Source organism: Pituophis catenifer, unplaced genomic scaffold (assembly GCF_029215685.1).
Source record: "Pituophis catenifer annectens isolate HBS135680 unplaced genomic scaffold, rPitCat1.0.hap2 SCAF_2, whole genome shotgun sequence".
Classification (NCBI taxonomy): domain Eukaryota; kingdom Metazoa; phylum Chordata; class Lepidosauria; order Squamata; family Colubridae; genus Pituophis; species Pituophis catenifer.
Window position 1 is genome coordinate 54,412,144 of NW_027256882.1, and position 17,503 is coordinate 54,429,646.

Below are 17,503 nucleotides of genomic sequence, written 5' to 3' on the forward strand. Positions count from 1 at the left end.
TATATTTAATAAGTTGGCAAACAAATCACAGAGCGCCGTCAGCCTGCTTAGTTGTCCATTCTTCTTCTTTATAGCCTAAGTTTACACATCTCCAGTTTTCAGAGACGGCTTACCTCAGGTTTTTAAATTTGGAATGAAAAAATTCCAAAACAAGAACATCGAAAACTATGGTTTGCATCTTGCCGGAAGGTCTGAGACTAGTCGCAAAATCCAGATGACCAACAAATAGCAGCAAAGATATACCAAAAAAAAAAAAAAAAAAAGAGGACTCTTTGGTTTCAGCCAGGGGTGCTATTCAGCAGGTTCTGACAGGTTTTGGAGAATCGGTAGCGGAAATTTTGAGCAGTTCGGAGAACTGGCAAATACCACCTCTGGCTGGCCCCAGAGTGGGGTGGGAATGGAGATTTTGCAATATCCTTCTCCCAGGAATGGGGAGAGAATGGGGATTTTGCAGTATCCTTCCCCTGGAGTGGGGTGGGAATGGAGATTTTGCAATATCCTTCCCCCAGGAGTGGGGAGCGAATGGGGATTTTGCAGTACCCTTCCCCTGCCATGCCCACCAAGCCACACCATGCCCACCAAGCCACGCCCACAGAACCTGTAGTACAATAATTTGGATTTCACCATGGGTTGCAACCTATTTGTTTTTTTGTTTTTTCCCCATTAAAAGTCTTGTACTTCCCAGAAAACAAATTTGTTGAATTTGTCTTCATGGACAGACTTGGCTCACCTAGGTCCTCCTTATAAAGTCCTCAGATTGACTTCGCTTTTGTTTTGTTTTGGCAGGAAAGGAGGGAGCAAATGTGTCTATGTTCAAACAAAGCACTGGCTTGGGAGAGGCAACCTGTACCCCTAAAGAGATTTAGGACCACCAATTCCGCAGTTGGCAATATTGGCTAAGTCTGATGGGTGCTGAAGTGCAAAACCTGTTGAGGACATCAAATTGCCTATCCTACACTGGACTGTATCCATCTACTCTTATGTTTTTTAAAGTCTATAGAAAGTTATGTTAGGTCCCTATATTCTTGAAAATAACGATGATAGCCAGGACTGGCTATTTAAAATAATCCCTATACTTTTGTAAAAAAAAAAAAAAAAAAAAACAGGTGTAGAGGAGACTTGATGATTGCCACAGAAAATATTCCATCTTCAGTCATAGGACATTAGTTTAGTTTTAGTTTTATTAAATTTATATACCGCCCTTCTCCCGAAGGACTCAGGGCGGTGTATAGCCAGGATAAAAAACCCACAATATAAAAGTTAAAAACAATTTAAAATTATTAAATAGTTTGGCCCACAATCTAAAATAACATAAAATAACCCATTAAAAATAATATTTTAGGCCAGCCCTGCTTGATGGAATAATAATGTTTTAAGGGCACGGCGAAAGGTACGAAGGTCGGGAATCTGACGAATCTCCGGGGGCAGCTCGTTCCAGAGGGTAGGTGCCCCCACAGAGAAGGCTCTCCCCCTGGATGGGGGAGATGGAACACTCATTGTGCATGTGTAGACTTCTCCATCCCTTCTATACCAGTGATCTCAGCTGCACTGAAATGCCAGACAATGATGTTGCATGCATTTGCGAGAATTCTTGCTGTAGTATGACCCAAATATCAAAGTCAATGCATGGACACTGAGAGAAAGGCAGCATTAATGATTTGTGATGGGTGTCACTTTAAAAAAAAAGAAAGAAGCTGCAACCTCAGCTCAACCTTGACTCAAGTATCAGTCTTTTACTTCTTTCCCGTAAAAGACTGTCATTCATTCCTTATTACAGTAGGAACAAACCACTGACTTTGGGGACATTATGGTAATTAATAAAGCCTGACCGTACACTGCATGGCTGCATCTTCAGTAACTAAACTACTACAAGGAGATGAATTACAGTCCCAAAAGACTGATGCAATATGCATGTCCCCTTCCCACAGAACTGGCACCAAGGTGAATGAGGCTTGTGTCTGTGCATCTGTATATACGCATGGCCCTAAGTGCACATATGCTTCAAGAAGTCTTTGTTTTAACAATGTCCATGCTTAGTGCAGAAAATTATAAAAATGGAGGGAGATGTGATTGGATGTCCCACCTTCTGAATTAAAATGGGAAAAGATTGGATTAGGACACAGTTCAGCAGGAAGATGTTTTCTTAGTACATAAAGCCTCGACCTCTGCTATTTGACCCATGGAGAAAAACATAAAAGATAAAGGTTCCCCTCGCACATATGTGCTTGTCGTACACGACTCTAGGGGGTGGTGCTCATCTCTGTTTCAAACCGAAGAGCCAGCGCTGTCCGAAGACATCTCCGTGGTCATGTGGCTGGCATGACTAAATGCCAAAGGTGCACGGAATGCTGTTACCTTCCCAGCAAAAGTGGTCCCTATTTTTCTACTTGCATTTTTTATGTGCTTTCGAACTGCTAGGTTGGCAGAAGCTGGGACAAGTAACGGGAGCTCACCCCGTTATGCGGCACTAGGGATTTGAACCGCTGGACTGCCGGCTTTTCGATCGACAAGTTCAGTGTCTTAGCCACTGAGCCACCACGTCCCTGGAGAAAAACATAGTCTCCATCTAATAACATGATTTCCATCCTGGAGGGGAGAGGGGGCAGCAAACTCTATTTCAAGAGGAAATTTAGATCTCAGAGTAGATTAAACTCTCCTTTCCCACCCAGTATGATAATCTGGATTATCTTGTGCATCCTTTTTTTTTAAAGGTCAGCATAGCCCCTGGTATTAGTCAGCTTGAGAGCAGGGAGTGAGGCCATCCATCCAACCACTTACCTTGGTTGTTTTAATTTTGTTTCCACTGCTGCATGACCAACCTGAGTAATCTGGAAGCACTTTACATTCCTCTCCTTCCAGACAAGGTTCCATATGACACCACCACTTCTGGATAACAATGGCAGCTGGAAAGCAAAAATGAAGTCATTTCAGAACTACATGCAACAAATGGGACCCAGAAAATGCTGCCCGGAAGCAGCTAATAGCTACTTTGATCTTCCCACCCTTGGCATCTCCAAATGTGTTGAAGCTGCAGGCCAAAAGATGGGAATTTTGGGAGTTTCATTACCAACACAACTGAAAGTCTATGCAGATTCCCAGTCATGCAGGTCATGGTTGTCCCAAAGGTGTTTTTTCCTCCACCTATCTTTCCCCAACTGGACTTTCTTGCTTTTGCTTGAAGACATTTCACTTCTCATCCAAGAAATTTCTTCAGTTCTAATTAACTTGTGGGAAAAGGAAAGATCCTTTGAAGAGAACAAGGTTCGCATTCTAGACAGAGAGGACCAGAAGCTTGAAAGAAGAGTCAAAGAAACTATGTTGAAACTGAACAGAGATCAGGGAGCATGACACCACCTATGTCTTACAATCAGTGGTAGGTTGCTCCCGGTTCAGTCCGGTTCTTGTGAACCGGTAGTAATAGCGGTGGGAGGCTCCGCCCACCCACCCAGACGTCATCATGAAGCTCCTGAGCGTGCTCCCATTGCGAACCAGTAGCGGAGGTTAGTAGAACCCACCCCTGCTTACAGTGCAGTCCTTTCAGCAGTCCCAAGGCACTTCCACACTTTTTTGCACTCTGATTCAGGTGACTCTGAGGACACAAATTAATTCCCAGACCAGGGGTTGGCAAACTTAAACATTCAAAGAGCCACTTGGACCCGTTTCCCAAAGAAAAAAAACACACCGGAGCCACAAAACCTGGGTGGGCATGGCCAACTCAATGACACTCACTCACCCAGTCACATGACCCCCCTCTAGTCAAACCATTCTGTCTCTTTCCCTTCTTCCTGTCTCCCCCTCTCTCCCCCCATGTCTCTCTCCCTCTGTATCTCTCCCTCTCTTCCCCTCTCTCACCCCTCTCTATGTATCACTCTGTATGTGTCTCTATGTCTCTCTCTCTCCCCCCCCCATTTCTCTCTCTGTGTGTCTCTCCCCCTCCCTTTGGGTAACCGTCCTCCTCCTCCCCCTCCTCTTGTGATGTCCTGGACGGCTATGGCTGAGCCAGGAGCGTGTGCATGGGCGGGGAGACCCTCCCCAAACGAGCACCAAAGCACAGCAAAGGCACCCGCAGGGTGAGCGGCTGCTCGATTAGGAGGGTCTTAACAGGATGGGACTTCTTTCCTGCACTAATGTTCTGGCCATCGCCTTGCTGTTTCATCCCCCACCCCAGCAGCTCTTCGCTGCTGAGTGCGGAGGGTCCGAACTCCAGCCTGAAGCGGCAGGAAGCAAAGGCTGCCTTACGTGCAAATGTGGCGCGAAGGTAGGTACAGGGCAGCTTCTCTCCTGCACTCTCCTCCTCCTCCCACTCTCATGATGCCCTGGCCAGCTGTGGCTGAGCCGGGAGCATGCGCACACATGGAGAGACCCTCCTTAAGCAAGCCGCTGCCCACCCTGCGCGCACCTTTCCTGAGCTTCGGTGCTCGCTTGAGGAGGGTCTCCCTGTGTATGCGCACGCTCCTGGCTCAGCCACAGCCGGCCAGGGCATCACGAGTGTGGAAGAGCCACACTCAAGGAGCCAAAGAGTTGCATGTGGCTCGCGAGCCGTGATTTGCCGACCACTGTCCCAGACGGTTTCAACAACTATCAGTGTTAGCTACTGACTGAACTGACTGGGAAGAGTATAAATCATTTCCATTCTCTACCAGTTAGTTAGACCTGAAGAAGCTTCTTGGATGAGAAGCGAAAAAGTTTTAAGAAAAATCAAGAAATCAAATCCAGTTGCTGTTTGCAGACAAGCACCTTTGGGACAGCACATCTGAAAAGGAAAGGCCCTTGCTATACCATGGAATCGGTGTAAGGAAGGATAATAAATTGCAATTTCCAACGAGAATGTTCCCCCCTTTCCTTCTAATCCAACTAAGGTTCTCTTGACAGAAAGTTACACTCACACAAAAACCCATTAAATGCTAGGAAAAGAACATTTTAAAACCACATAAGAAAAAAAAAATCAATGTCAGTTAAAAACAACAAAACAGAAACAACATTTCTATGCACACAGAGAAATTGGCATTTTTATTTTATTTTCTTCTCCTGTTGAGTAGTCCCATCCTGGCTTTCACTATGCTGGAAATTGCTTCTGAAATTCTAAGTTTTTTTTCTTACGGCAGTTTGTGAAACAACAGTCAAGAATAAGTGCCTTAGGGGAAGGGCATGGAGGAAGTTGTTTGAGTCACCACAATTTCATGAATGAATTTTTAGGCCCAATTATTCTCATATGCATGTCCTTAAGGACTTCCTCTAGGAAGCATTCTGTAAACAGTATCCTCTTTCTCACATCAAAAGGATCTTCAAAAAGAATTCACACATCTCATTTTTCCAATTCTCCAAGCTATGGTTTGAAAGGAACTGAAATATATGCATTTAATTATTCACTGATACTTGTATTCTGCTCTGCTCTGGAGATTCTAAGCGGCCAAAATGAAGATCATCAGAAAGATTTAAAACATTTGAGACATTGGGTTGTTGTTGTTTTTTAAAGACCTAGATCTTTGTTCTGTGAAATAACAGGATCACTGGACTGCTCTGGAATTTGGAGGTGGGTACATTCCATAGAGATGGGATAACTGTTGAAAAGGACTGATCCTTCTGCTCTTGATCCTACTGAGGAAGGATGCCTCAAGTTCAGAAGAATCCCTCATCACCTCATCCAGAGGTGGGTTTCACATATTTTTACCACCGGTTCACCGCCCGTGTGTGCCTTCCGCGCATGTGTCCAGCCTTCCATGCATGTGCTTTGCTCACGCATGCACCTTCCACGCATGCACCCAACCTCGAAAACGTGGCTAAATAGGACGGCATAATGCCGGGGCAGGTGGGCAGGCCCACCCGTGATCTCCGGTACCGATTCACCTGAACCGGTCAGAACCGGCTAAATACCACCACCGAGCTCATCACACTTTGCCCCAATTATTTCCTTTGGTTCTGCCAATGTGGAGTCCAGTTCTGAACAAGGTGGAGTCCAGATGAGCAATTTTATCAGAAAAGTGTTTGATCTTTCATATCAACATTAAAAAAAAAAGGCCTTCTGAGCTGTCCTTACTTGCTGCTGCTGGATGACAATCTGCTGCTCATTCCCTACCCAGAATCTTTCCTATACCTGTGCAGTCCACATCTTCTCTTCTCTGCCATGTTCTTCTCTCACCATGAACACAATCCTAATTTTCCATTCCAGGGAAGTGGATAAGAGCTCCTTCCTCAACAAACCTCTGCCTCTCACTCAAAGAATTGCAAGCTTGTCGCTTAGTCTGGATCTACCCATGACACACAATGACAAAATTCCAGGAGGGAGAATGGCAAGTATTTGGCAAGTTTGATTTCCTCATCTGTAGAGAAAATAGATCCTTAGCCAGCCACAAGAATTGCCTCCTATTTCCTCCAGTCTTTCCTTCCTTTCCTTTTGTGAATACTTTTACTAGAAAATGCCTTGGTTTCTACAAAGTGCAACTTGCTCTAGCAAACATCGCATAAAACAAACCCTCTGATTTAAGATTACAAACCTGGATCCATGTAGATTCACATATTATCAGCAAATTCAGTTTGCTGAAACTACATTGTGTATGTAGTTACAGTTTTGATGTGTGTATGTGTGTGTGTGTGTTTGTGTGTGTATCCCACCTTATTTTCACAAATAACTCAAGATGGTGAACATATCCAACCCACCTTCCTCTTCCTATTATTCCCACAACAACAATCCTGTGAGGTAAACTGGTCTGAGAGAGAATGACTGGCCCAAAGTCAGCCAGCTAGCTTTCATGGCTAAGGTGGGACTTGAACTCCCAGTCTCCCTCTTTCTAGCCTGGTGTCTTAACTAGACCAAACTGGCTTTCCAGTTTACTATCCAGTTTACTCTAATATAGGGATGTGGTGGCTCAATGATTAAGATGCTGATCTTGTCAATCGAAAGGTTGGCAGTTCAGCGGTTCGAATCCCTAGTGCCGCGTAATGGGGTGAGCTCCCGTTACTTGTCCCAGCTTCTGCCAACCTAGCAGTTCGAAAGCATGTAAAAAATGCAAGTAGAAAAATAGGGAACACCTTTGGTGGGAAGGTAACAGCGTTCCATGCGCCTTTGACATTTAGTCATGCCGGCCACATGACTACGGAGACATCTTCAGACAGTGCTGGCTCTTCGGCTTTGAAACGGAGATGGGCACCATCCTCTAGAGTCGGGAACGACTAGCACATACGTGCGAGGGGAACCTTTACCTTTACCTTTTACTCTAATATCCAGTTAGGGAGTTGAAGAAGAAAAGGATAAAGTAAAAAAATACCACATCAAAGCTGTGAATGAATGGTGATAGGTTTCTTTCTTACTCCCTTACTCCTACCACCATGTACAATTACATCCATGCACTGGGAGGGAAGATTTAAATTGGTCTTGGACATGGATACTGGCCATACAGAAAATTTCCACAAGCTACTATAACTACTATTATTATTATTACTTAAAGAGAATTCAAGGTAGCTTACAAACATTGTATTTATTACAAGCTTGTGGTGTGTAGGTTGAAAGAGAAAGTGGGAGAGAGAACGGCTCAAGGATACCCAGTGGTCAGATGATAATTTGAAGCTACATTACCTTCAGTCTAAGTCCTGAACACTAACCAATTTACTGTTTATGAAATGTGACTTATGAGTGCTGTTCCTACTTTTGATCTAAAATAGCTATATTGAAATCTATGCTTCATTATTAACCCATAACCCAAAAAGCTATTCTTGGGTTGTTCTTCAGAAAGTAGTACAAGGAAAGGACTTACCAAGCATGCCACTCAAGTAAATTTTTAATGCAACTCAGTGATTAAAATGCTGGCCTAGAAATCTCGAGACTGTGAGTTCTAGTTCTGTTTTAAGCATTAAGGCTGGCTGGGTGATTTTGGGCCAGTCAGTCTTTTTCATCCCAAATCACTTCAAAGCATTGTTGTTATGGGAAAAACAGGAGAAGGAAAGAGTATTATGTAGGCTTGCCATCTTGAGTTACTTATAAAGTAATAAAAGCATGATCAAAATCAATTAAACAAACAAAAACAGCCTTGTGAGATAGTCCAGACAAGAAGCACACCTAGCTCTAACTGTATTGTAAGATTAACAAAATAACAGAGTTGGCTATCCCACTGATGGCTAACTTTTTCCGGACCGAGTGCCCAAAGCGTGTACCCGAACCCCCAAAATGCAATGCCCGCACGGCCCTGCATATCCCCCCTGCCTCCTGCATGCATGCAAGGCCCCTGCATGCGCCCCCCACGTGCATGTGCCCCCCACATGCGCCCCACCGTCCCTCACATGCACGCGTGCCCTGCCCCCACACAATGCACACGTGCCCTGTACATGCACACCCCCACGTATGCACACCCCACACATGTGCATCCCTGTAAATGCAGGGCAGAGACTCGAAGACCAGCTGGCCGGCGGGAGGCACGCATGCATGTCTGGCGGAGCTGAGCTGGGGCGACGGCTCCCGTGCCCACAGAGAGGGTTCTGAGTGCCATTTCTGGCACAAGTGCCATAGGTTTGCCACCACAGCTCTATACCATTTCATACAAATGGTTGTCCAGTCTCTTTTTAAAAGCCTCCAGTGATGAACCACCCACAACTTCTGAAGGCAAGCCATTCCACTGATTTATTCTCACTGTCAGGAAATGTCTCCTTAGTTCTCCTGGGTTAGTTTCCAACCATCGCTTCTTGTCTTGCCTTCAGGTGTTTTGGAAAGTAGGTTGACCCTTCCTTCTGGCAGCTCTTCAAATATTGTAACACTGCTATCATGTTGCCCCTAGTCCTTCTTTTCACATTACATTAACATTTCAGATTACATTAATAGAATCTTGCAAATCTCCCCCCTCACTTTTACAATCCAAGAAACTAGGGAAGGTCTTTCCTGAGAAGTTTGCCACGCTCACATTCCTTCTGCAAGCTCAGATGCCTTTTGTTTGCCTACTCTGTGACTCTTCCTCCTGTGGTTATTCTCACATGCCATTTCACATATGAATGACTAGGGCACCAACCTCAGGAAGCAAGAATGGCTTTCAATGCAGTATCCTAATGCAACAAGCTAAAAATAAGGCAATGTTTGCCAACAGTCAATTTCAAAATAATCAACTGAAGATTAGCAGCTGTATATCTGTTTTACAACACATCTCACGCAGCAAGACTCAGGGCAACATTCAAGGAACAACCAGAAACAGAATATTTCAAACCTGTTAAAACCAGCCAAACATAGTATGGATGAATGCCCACAGTCAGCCTAGAGACCAACTGCCTGTTGGAACAAAATGATTTTCAAGACAGGGAATGTAGATAACTTAAAATGATGGTAGTGTGACTTTTTGCATCTTTTGAGGATGGGGGAAAGCGAGCAAGTGATCAAGATGCTCATTAGAAGTTACTAAATTTTCAAAGTGTTTACATTGTTGTAAAACCCATCAATATGGTTGGGGAGGAGGAGACTGCACATGTCTGCTCTTCCTACATTGTCACAAGCACCCTGGAAACCATTTCTCACTTTGGATGTTTCACCTTTGCCACCCTGGTGTCTGAAAATTACATGGTTGCTTCATCCACACCTTAGTTATTGATGTGAGCTGACTCCTGGTCCCTGGATTATAGGAAAATTATTTTGAATATTGTGGATATTAAATTAACAGATTTGTCCAAGTAACTTGGCAATAAAATGCATGGAAAATGTGTTCATGAATTATAATAGAGCAAACAGAATTTCTGCACCTTCAGTTCAGTGTTTCTTAACCTTGGCACGCATACCAGCTGGGGAATTCTGGGAACTGAAGTGAACACATTTCAACGTTGCCAGATGTGAGAAACATCTCTCTAGTCAAAGTGCTTTCTTGCAATCTTAACCACACTTGATCAAAGAACACATTGTGACAGAGGTCAGGAACATGTACTTCCTCTGAACACAAAAACAATTGTGCTGGATCAGGCCAAGGTGTACTGTACATCTGTGTTTAGTATTTTGTTTCTCACAACAGCCAAGCATAATAAACAGCACCTGCACTTATTCTAGGAACATGCTTTGTTCTTTCCTCGATCCCCAAATCTCTGTGAAACAGCTGGGTCATTAAGAGCTTTCTAAATGTTAACAAGTAGGACACTTCTTATTTCTGAGACTGACTGCTTTCATAGAGGAAAGCATTCAAGTCCCGATTGTTTTTGATTGTCGTCTTCTCTACTCCCCGTGCCCACACTCTATTCCTTTTCACAAAGCAAAAAATCAGAATTGTTCATAACGCTCCAGGTACAAATGTATCACAGAGTTGTAAAAATGCATTGGTACTTTTGTTTTGATTCCATTCCTAATGATCCATAACCTGGATCATTGCCTTTTTCACAGGTGCCTCACATCAAGTTAACATCTCCAGCTGAGGACTGTGACTTTAAAATCTTTTGCCTCATGAGCGTCTGATGTCCCAGATTTCCTCAGTGTCTATGTAAAATGAAAGAGTTTTTGTGCAGTTACATTGCTTTACCTCTATTCAAAATAATGAAGTGGGTTTTTTGATTTGGTTGACCACTCACACAGTTTAAAAAGGTCCTTTTGCAGATCTTCACAATCACATTTGGATTTTTTTTCTTCCCTGTAATCTGGATGATACAGTCATTATTGCAATTATTGTAATTTGTTACTGTGGTTACTGTAATTCCAAAGTAAGAAGCAGTTTTCGATTCAAGTTGCCATTATGATTCTAAGCACAGTACAACACACCTCCAAAATTTGTGTCAGGCTCAGTGACCAAGGAAATGTACTTTTGGGGGAAATCTCATCTGCCTAGTTTCAGGATATGACGTGCCTCAACACTTTTATTTCTGCCCTAAGTCTTGCCATCTCTGTAAAAGAACTAAACTTGCCCTATCAGCTCTCTCTCAATCTCACAAACTTTACCAGGGTTTAATCTTTTTCACTGAATAAGCTTTTTCAGATTCCCTTAGTTCTATGCATGGATAAGTGTAAGTGTCCCCTTAGTTATTTAATAGGTGGCCTCCATTAATAGCAATAGCACTTAGACTTATATACCACTTCACAGTGCTTTACAGCCCTCTCTAAGCAGTTTACAGAGTCAGCCTATTGCTCCAACAATCTGGGTCCTCATTTTACCAACCTTGGAAGGATGGAAGGCTGAGACAACCTTGAGCCTCTCAGGATCAAACTCCTGGCAGTGGGAATGCAATTAACCTGCAATATTGCAATCTAACCACTATGCTATCACAGCTGTAATATGCATTTTTTTGGCGGAAGAGGTTGTAGAAAAAAATGCTTTTAAAAGTAAAAAAAAAAGCCTCTGATGATCGCGCAGCTCAGCTGGGCATGGGGGGGGCAGGGATTTTTACTACCAGTTCTCCGAACCACCCGCCAACATCGCTACCAGATTGGGCGATCATGTCCGAACCGGGAGCATTTCACCCCTGGTTATATGTAAAGCAAATATCTAATTCAGAATTCATCACCATTGCAAGATTGCTTATCTCCACTGCTTTGCTGTACCACATTGCTAATTACTTTTGTCTGATGCCTTCGTAGGAGTTAGTAACTGGTTGACCTTGGTTGGGCTAAGTAGGGTCAGGTCTATTTAGGACTTGGATAGGAAATAATGGGACATATTGGGACATATTGGGAAATGGACCAGACTAGAAACTGGAAAACTCTTAGGAGAAGGTGCTGCCAACCACTTCTATACTATTGCCATGTCTGTACAATCACTGGAATCCAACCTTGACTCAGAGGAAATGTGTTCTCATCTGTACCTTTGTCTGACAGTATGCATGGCAAAGCACCAACCTGTTTTCATCACTAACAGAGAAAGGTTTAGTGGCACCATTAAGGCTGAGCCAAGGAACAAAAATGGCCTGAAGTCCTAAAGCTGAAAGGGACCAAAATAACAAGGGGTCTTCTAGGGAATGTTGGTAGATCACCCTCCGAGATCTAGTAGCAAGTAGAGTATTTGAGCCACGGTGGCGCAGTGGTTAGAGTGCAGTACTGCAGCCTACTTCTGCTGACTGCCGGCTGCCTGCAATTTGGCAATTCAAATCTCACCAGGCTCAAGGTTGATTCAGCCTTCCTTCCTTCCGAGGTGGGTAAAGTGAGGACTTAAATTGTTGGGGGCAATATGCTGACTCTGTAAAACTGTTTAGAGAGGACTATAAAGCACTTTAAAGCGATATATAAGTCTAAGTGCTATTGCTATTTCCTCTTTCCTAGCCAGGTTCCCCAGCCAGTTTTCTATTATATTCCTTCTTGAAGGGGGACAAATATACCTTTCTTAGCACAGTAATCAGGTTTGCTGTACAACTGCAATTCTAGCACAATATAGGTAGTTCTTGACTTATGACTGCTCACTTAGCAACTGAAGTTACAAGGAAACCCCAAAAGGTACTTAAAATCTGATTTCAGATGGTATCTCTCTGTCTCTCTCTGTCTCTGTCTCTCTCTATTTCTGTATGCCTCTCTCTCTCTGTCTCTGTCTCTGTCTCTCTCTCTCTGTCTCTCTCTCTCTCTCTCTCACACACACACACACACACACAATCATGCAATCACATTTTGGGCGCTTGACAACCAGTCATTGCTCTTCTCAACTGCACATCCCATGGTCATGTGAACACAATTTTTGCCTTTTTTGCTTATTACTTCCGGTTTCCAGAAAAAGAAAAAGAAAAACAACACCCATTGGATGAAATATTCACTTAACGACTGCTGCATTCACTCAACGACTGCCACAAAGAAGGTTGTAAAATCAGATGCAGACACATGACGACCTGCTTAACAATCACAATGTCTTACCATTGTAATTCCAGCCTCTCAATTACAGTAATAAGTTAAGGAGTACTTTTAGGGCAAAAAGAGAAGCGATCTCTCCTGTTGTCCTGGCAGTGAAGTTCTCTTTCAACATGATCTCTTGCGCCTAAAATGTTGTGGGTGAATTACCTGCCATACATATTGTATTCATTACCAAATGACTATTCAGTGCAGCATTTTGGAATATGCCTTTCCATCAAGGTAGCTCAGCATCTTGTTTAGGGAAACCAATTGGCATACAGCTAGTCCTCGACATACAACAGTTCATTTAATGACCACTCGAAGCTACAACAGTACTGAAAAAAAGTGACTTATGACCATTTTTCACACTTATTACGACCGTTGCAGCATCCCTGTAGTCATGTGATTTACACATTTGGATGTTTGACAACTGGTTCATATTTATGATGTCCCGGGGTCATGTGAACCATCTTTGGTGACCTCCTGACAAGGAAAGTAGATGGGAAAGCCAGGTTCACTGAGCAACCATGTTAGTAATTTAACAACAGTAGTGGTTCACTTAACAAATGTGGCAAGAAAAGTCGTAAAATGGGGCAAATCCAGAGGTGAAATCTGGCTGGATCTATCTGACTCGCACAAAGTGGTAGGGCCAGAGGTTGGAGGCTCCGCCCACCCATCAGGACGTCATTACATCCCATTTTTTACCCTCTGCACATGTGCAGAAGAGGCACAAGTGCTCACATTTCCAATCCTGTATGTAGGTAACAAAGGTAGCGATCCTGTATGTAGCTGGGCAAATCTCACTGGGCAAATTTCTAACTCAGCAACATCAATTCTGGACTCAATTGTGGTCCTAAGTTGAGGACGACTTGTATGTATGCAGTCATGATGCCAATTTGTCAGTCCTTTAAAGTAGGCCAAGAAAATAGCTACAGCAGAGAACTGAGGAATGCCCTTTATTTAAACAACAAATTTTAAACAATCTGCCCAAGTTTTCACTCCCTTTCATCAACAAAATTAAGAGTTATTCTGAGTGTCCTTCTTCTGTCTTCCTCTTTCTCAAGACTAATCAATCTTTTCTGCAAATCCACCTTCCATACATAGGTCATTCTTTCCTACAAGGTCAGCTGTACCTTCCTGCCTTTACACAACGTACACCCATTTAGACGGATTAAGTTTCTTAATCATAACCAGGTATATGTAGAACTAAGTCTCACTCTGCTCAGCTGCAATCTATATTCGTTTCATTTCGACAGGAGTTAACCAGCTCCAGGGCACCACAGCAAAAGCAGACAGTTCCTTCTAATAACCAGTCTACTTTTTGATTTTTTTCATTGTGGTTATTCATATTGAGGTTTGTGAAATGAGCTGGCAGGGTAGCTGGGTGACATCTTTATCATCCTTATAATCTGATTGAATGGAAGCTATTCATCAGTTCAAATAAAGTTACTAGACAAGATATTGGTTCACAAAACAAACTCAATTAGAAACTGAAATATGAAAACAAATATTAACTTGGTTAGCTATTATTATTTTGTTATGTCTGTGATATCTCAACCTTCATTCCCGGTTACAATTCCTCATTCTACAGAAGGGGTATAAAATCCCTCTTCTTATATGTAAAGATGAAACAGCAGATTATTAATTCATAGGGCACTTTTTTTTTTGCTTCAACATCTAAATTAGCTTAACTGACAGCAGATTGATAATGGTAGACTTGCTAGCTTGGGTGCTGATGCAATTATTTCATTTCCCCTGTGCATTTCAGTGCAGGCAGCAGCTAGAAATAACTTTATGTCTGAAGTTTACTTAATATCAAATACCAATAATCTCTCCAAAGTCTGCCTGTCTCAACCCCTAACCTTAACACTCTGTCTGTCTCTCTCTCCCTCCCTCCCTCCCTCCCGCCCTCTCTCTCTCCGTGTGCACACGCATACATACGTACATTTTTTTCTGGTTTAAACAGTTATTCCAGGAGAAAGCTGCACTTTCTCTGTAAGTGGAATGTAATCCAACCAGAGTCATTGATTGAGATGGGTGGCTATGGCAAATGAATAAATAAATAAAAAATAAAATAAATAAGTTGTCAGCATTCCAGAAAAACCCAACTCCAGATAAAAACTCAGAGACAAGCATTTTCTCAAAGTTCCATTTATTAGAGTAGGAAAACCCGAATCTGAGAGTTCTGGGTTTTCCCTCAGTAAATCAAAACCCCCAAAACTATCCCCTCGCTCCTCAGTCCATCACATGCTTCAATCACCATCTGTCCCATCTTGAGACATCACTCCGACCACTCCTTCTCCAGATGCAGGATTGTCCTGACCTTGACCGAAAGGAAGAATGCTATTTTGTCTAACTACATTCCCTCTACTAAATCCCCTCCCCCTCCTACTTTCACACACACGAGAAGATGGCAGCGTGGAAGCTTCCAGGGCTAATATGGCTTCCAAAGCTGACGTAAGTGACATACTTGGGGCCAGTGGTGGGTTTCAAATTTTTTTTACTACCAGTTCTTTGGGCGTGGCATGGCTTGGTGGGCATGGCAGGGGAAGGATATTGTAAAATCTCCATTCCCACCCATTCCAGGGGAAGGATACTGTAAAATCTCCATTCCCTCCCCCCTCCAGGGGAAGATTACTGCAAAATTATTGCTTAGCGCATTGTAAGCCGCCCTGAGTCTCCGGAGAAGGGCGGCATATAAATCAATTTTAAAAATAAAAATAAAAATCCCCATTTCCTCCTGATCAGCTGGGATTTGGGAGGCAGAGAATAGATGGGGGCGGGGCCAGTCAGAAGTTTTACTACCAGTTCTCCAAACTACTCAAAATTTCCACTACTGGTTCTCCAGAACTGGTCAGAACCTGCTGAAACCCACCTCTGCTTGGGGCAAGGTTTTTTTTTAAAAAAAATAGGTGGGTGGAAGGAATCCAATACAACTTTCTCTTCCCCTAACTAAAGGCCCAATTTAGTTTAATGCTTCCAAGACATTAAATCTGGTAACAGTATCTTAATATTGTCAAATTAGCCCTCTAAATCTCAGCACAATTTCTGCAAGGCTCCAGGATGTAGAACGTACCATTGGAGCAATACCTGCATCTCTCAGGGTGTCTATCGGGGGCTTATCTTATACATGGGTAACAGTTTTGGTCCTAAAGGCTACTTGTGGTTCCATGTTAGGCCCTCACCCACTCCAGCTACGCCACATTGCATATGATATACACACATCAATTCATCTGAGGGGTCCGTGGTGCTCTCTGAGCTTGCTTGTATTCTTGCAGATATTTCATTATCCAAACTAGTTAACATCATCAGCACTAGACTAGCTTGATGTTACCTGTTCTGAGTAATGAAACATCTGCAAGAAAACAAGCAAGCTCAAAGAGCACCAAGGACCCCTCATTTCAACTCTGAGCTATAAATATTCTCCTTTATTGGTATCTATTCACCTTCTTATCCTCCTTCCCAGAGAGCAGTGGTGGGATTCAATTTTTTTAACAACCGGTTCTGTGGGCATGGCTTAGTTGGGGGTGTGGCTTGGTGGTCATGTGACTGGGTGGTGTGGCTAGCTGGTCATGTGACTGGGTAGGCGTGGCTAGCTGATCATGTGACCGGGTGGGTGTGCCTATGTGCATAGGGACTACTCAGAGGGCTGAAAAAAGTCATTTCTGACTGATCCTCGCACTTTTGACCGGTCCTCGCACTTATGACCATCCTTACATTTATACTCATTGCAGCATTCTTAACAACCGTGTCAATCATTTCACCACTACTTCTCTTCACCACGGTGACAAGATAGGGCGCAAAACGTAAAATGTGAGGACAGTCGTAAGTTCAAGGACTGGTCAAAAGTGCGAGGACCAGTCAAAAATAACTTTTTCAGCCCTCTGAGTAGTCCATATGCACATAGGGACTACTCAGAGGGCTGAAAAAAGTGATTTCTGACAGGTCCTCGCACTTTTGACCAGTCATCATTTATCTTCTAGTCCAGAGATCTCCAACCTTGGCAACTTTAAGCCTGGCAGACTTCAACTCCCAGAATTCCCCAGCCAGCTATGCTGGCTAGAGAATTCTGGGAGCTGAAGTCCACAAGTCTTAAAGCTGCCAAGTTTGAAGACCTCTGAGCTAGGGCTTTGGGGGCAGCCTTTTGGGGAGGGGGTCCCATTCGGAGAGACCCCCTGCCTCTCAGGAAGCATCAGGCCCAGGCAGAGAAAATTGCCAAGGTTGGAGATCTCTGGACTAGAAGACCTCCAAAGGTCCCTTCCAACTCTGTAATTCTGGTATTGGCAAGCAAGCACAATTAAGCTACTTAAATCCTCTAGAGCAGGGGTCCCCAACGTTTTGGACCTCAGGGACCACCAAGTTCATAATTTTAAATTTCGTGGACCACTAATACGAATCCAGCGCGTCGCTTGCTGAAGCACCTGGACTCCCAGTGACGGGATAGGGTCCTTCAGGCACTCTGCCCCCCCTCTTTCTCTCTCTCTCCCCCCTCTCATTCTCTCTTTCTCTCTCCCCTCTTTCTCTCTTCCCCCTTTCTCTCTCTCCCCCTTTCTCTCCCACTCTTTCCCTCTCATTCTCTTTCTCTCTCTTCCCCTCTCTCTCCCACTCTTTCCCTCTCATTCTCTTTCTCTCCCCCTTTCTCTCCCCCACTCTCTCTCATTCTCTCCCCCTTTCTCTCCCTCTCTCCCCCCACTCTCTCTCTCATTCTTTCTCTCCCCCCTTCTCTGTCTCCCCCACTCTTTCTCTCTC

General features: G+C 43.7%; 1 protein-coding gene across 1 annotated transcript in view; it reads right to left on the reverse strand.

Annotated features, from left to right (window-relative positions):
* The window catches only part of TAFA4 (TAFA chemokine like family member 4), a 127,852-nt gene that overhangs the window by 12,324 nt on the left and 98,025 nt on the right, over positions 1-17,503 (reverse strand). The window contains exon 4 of the mRNA XM_070933546.1: positions 2,779-2,903. Within this exon, the coding sequence (XP_070789647.1) occupies positions 2,779-2,903 (125 nt within the window). The remainder of the gene's footprint in view (positions 1-2,778; positions 2,904-17,503) is intronic.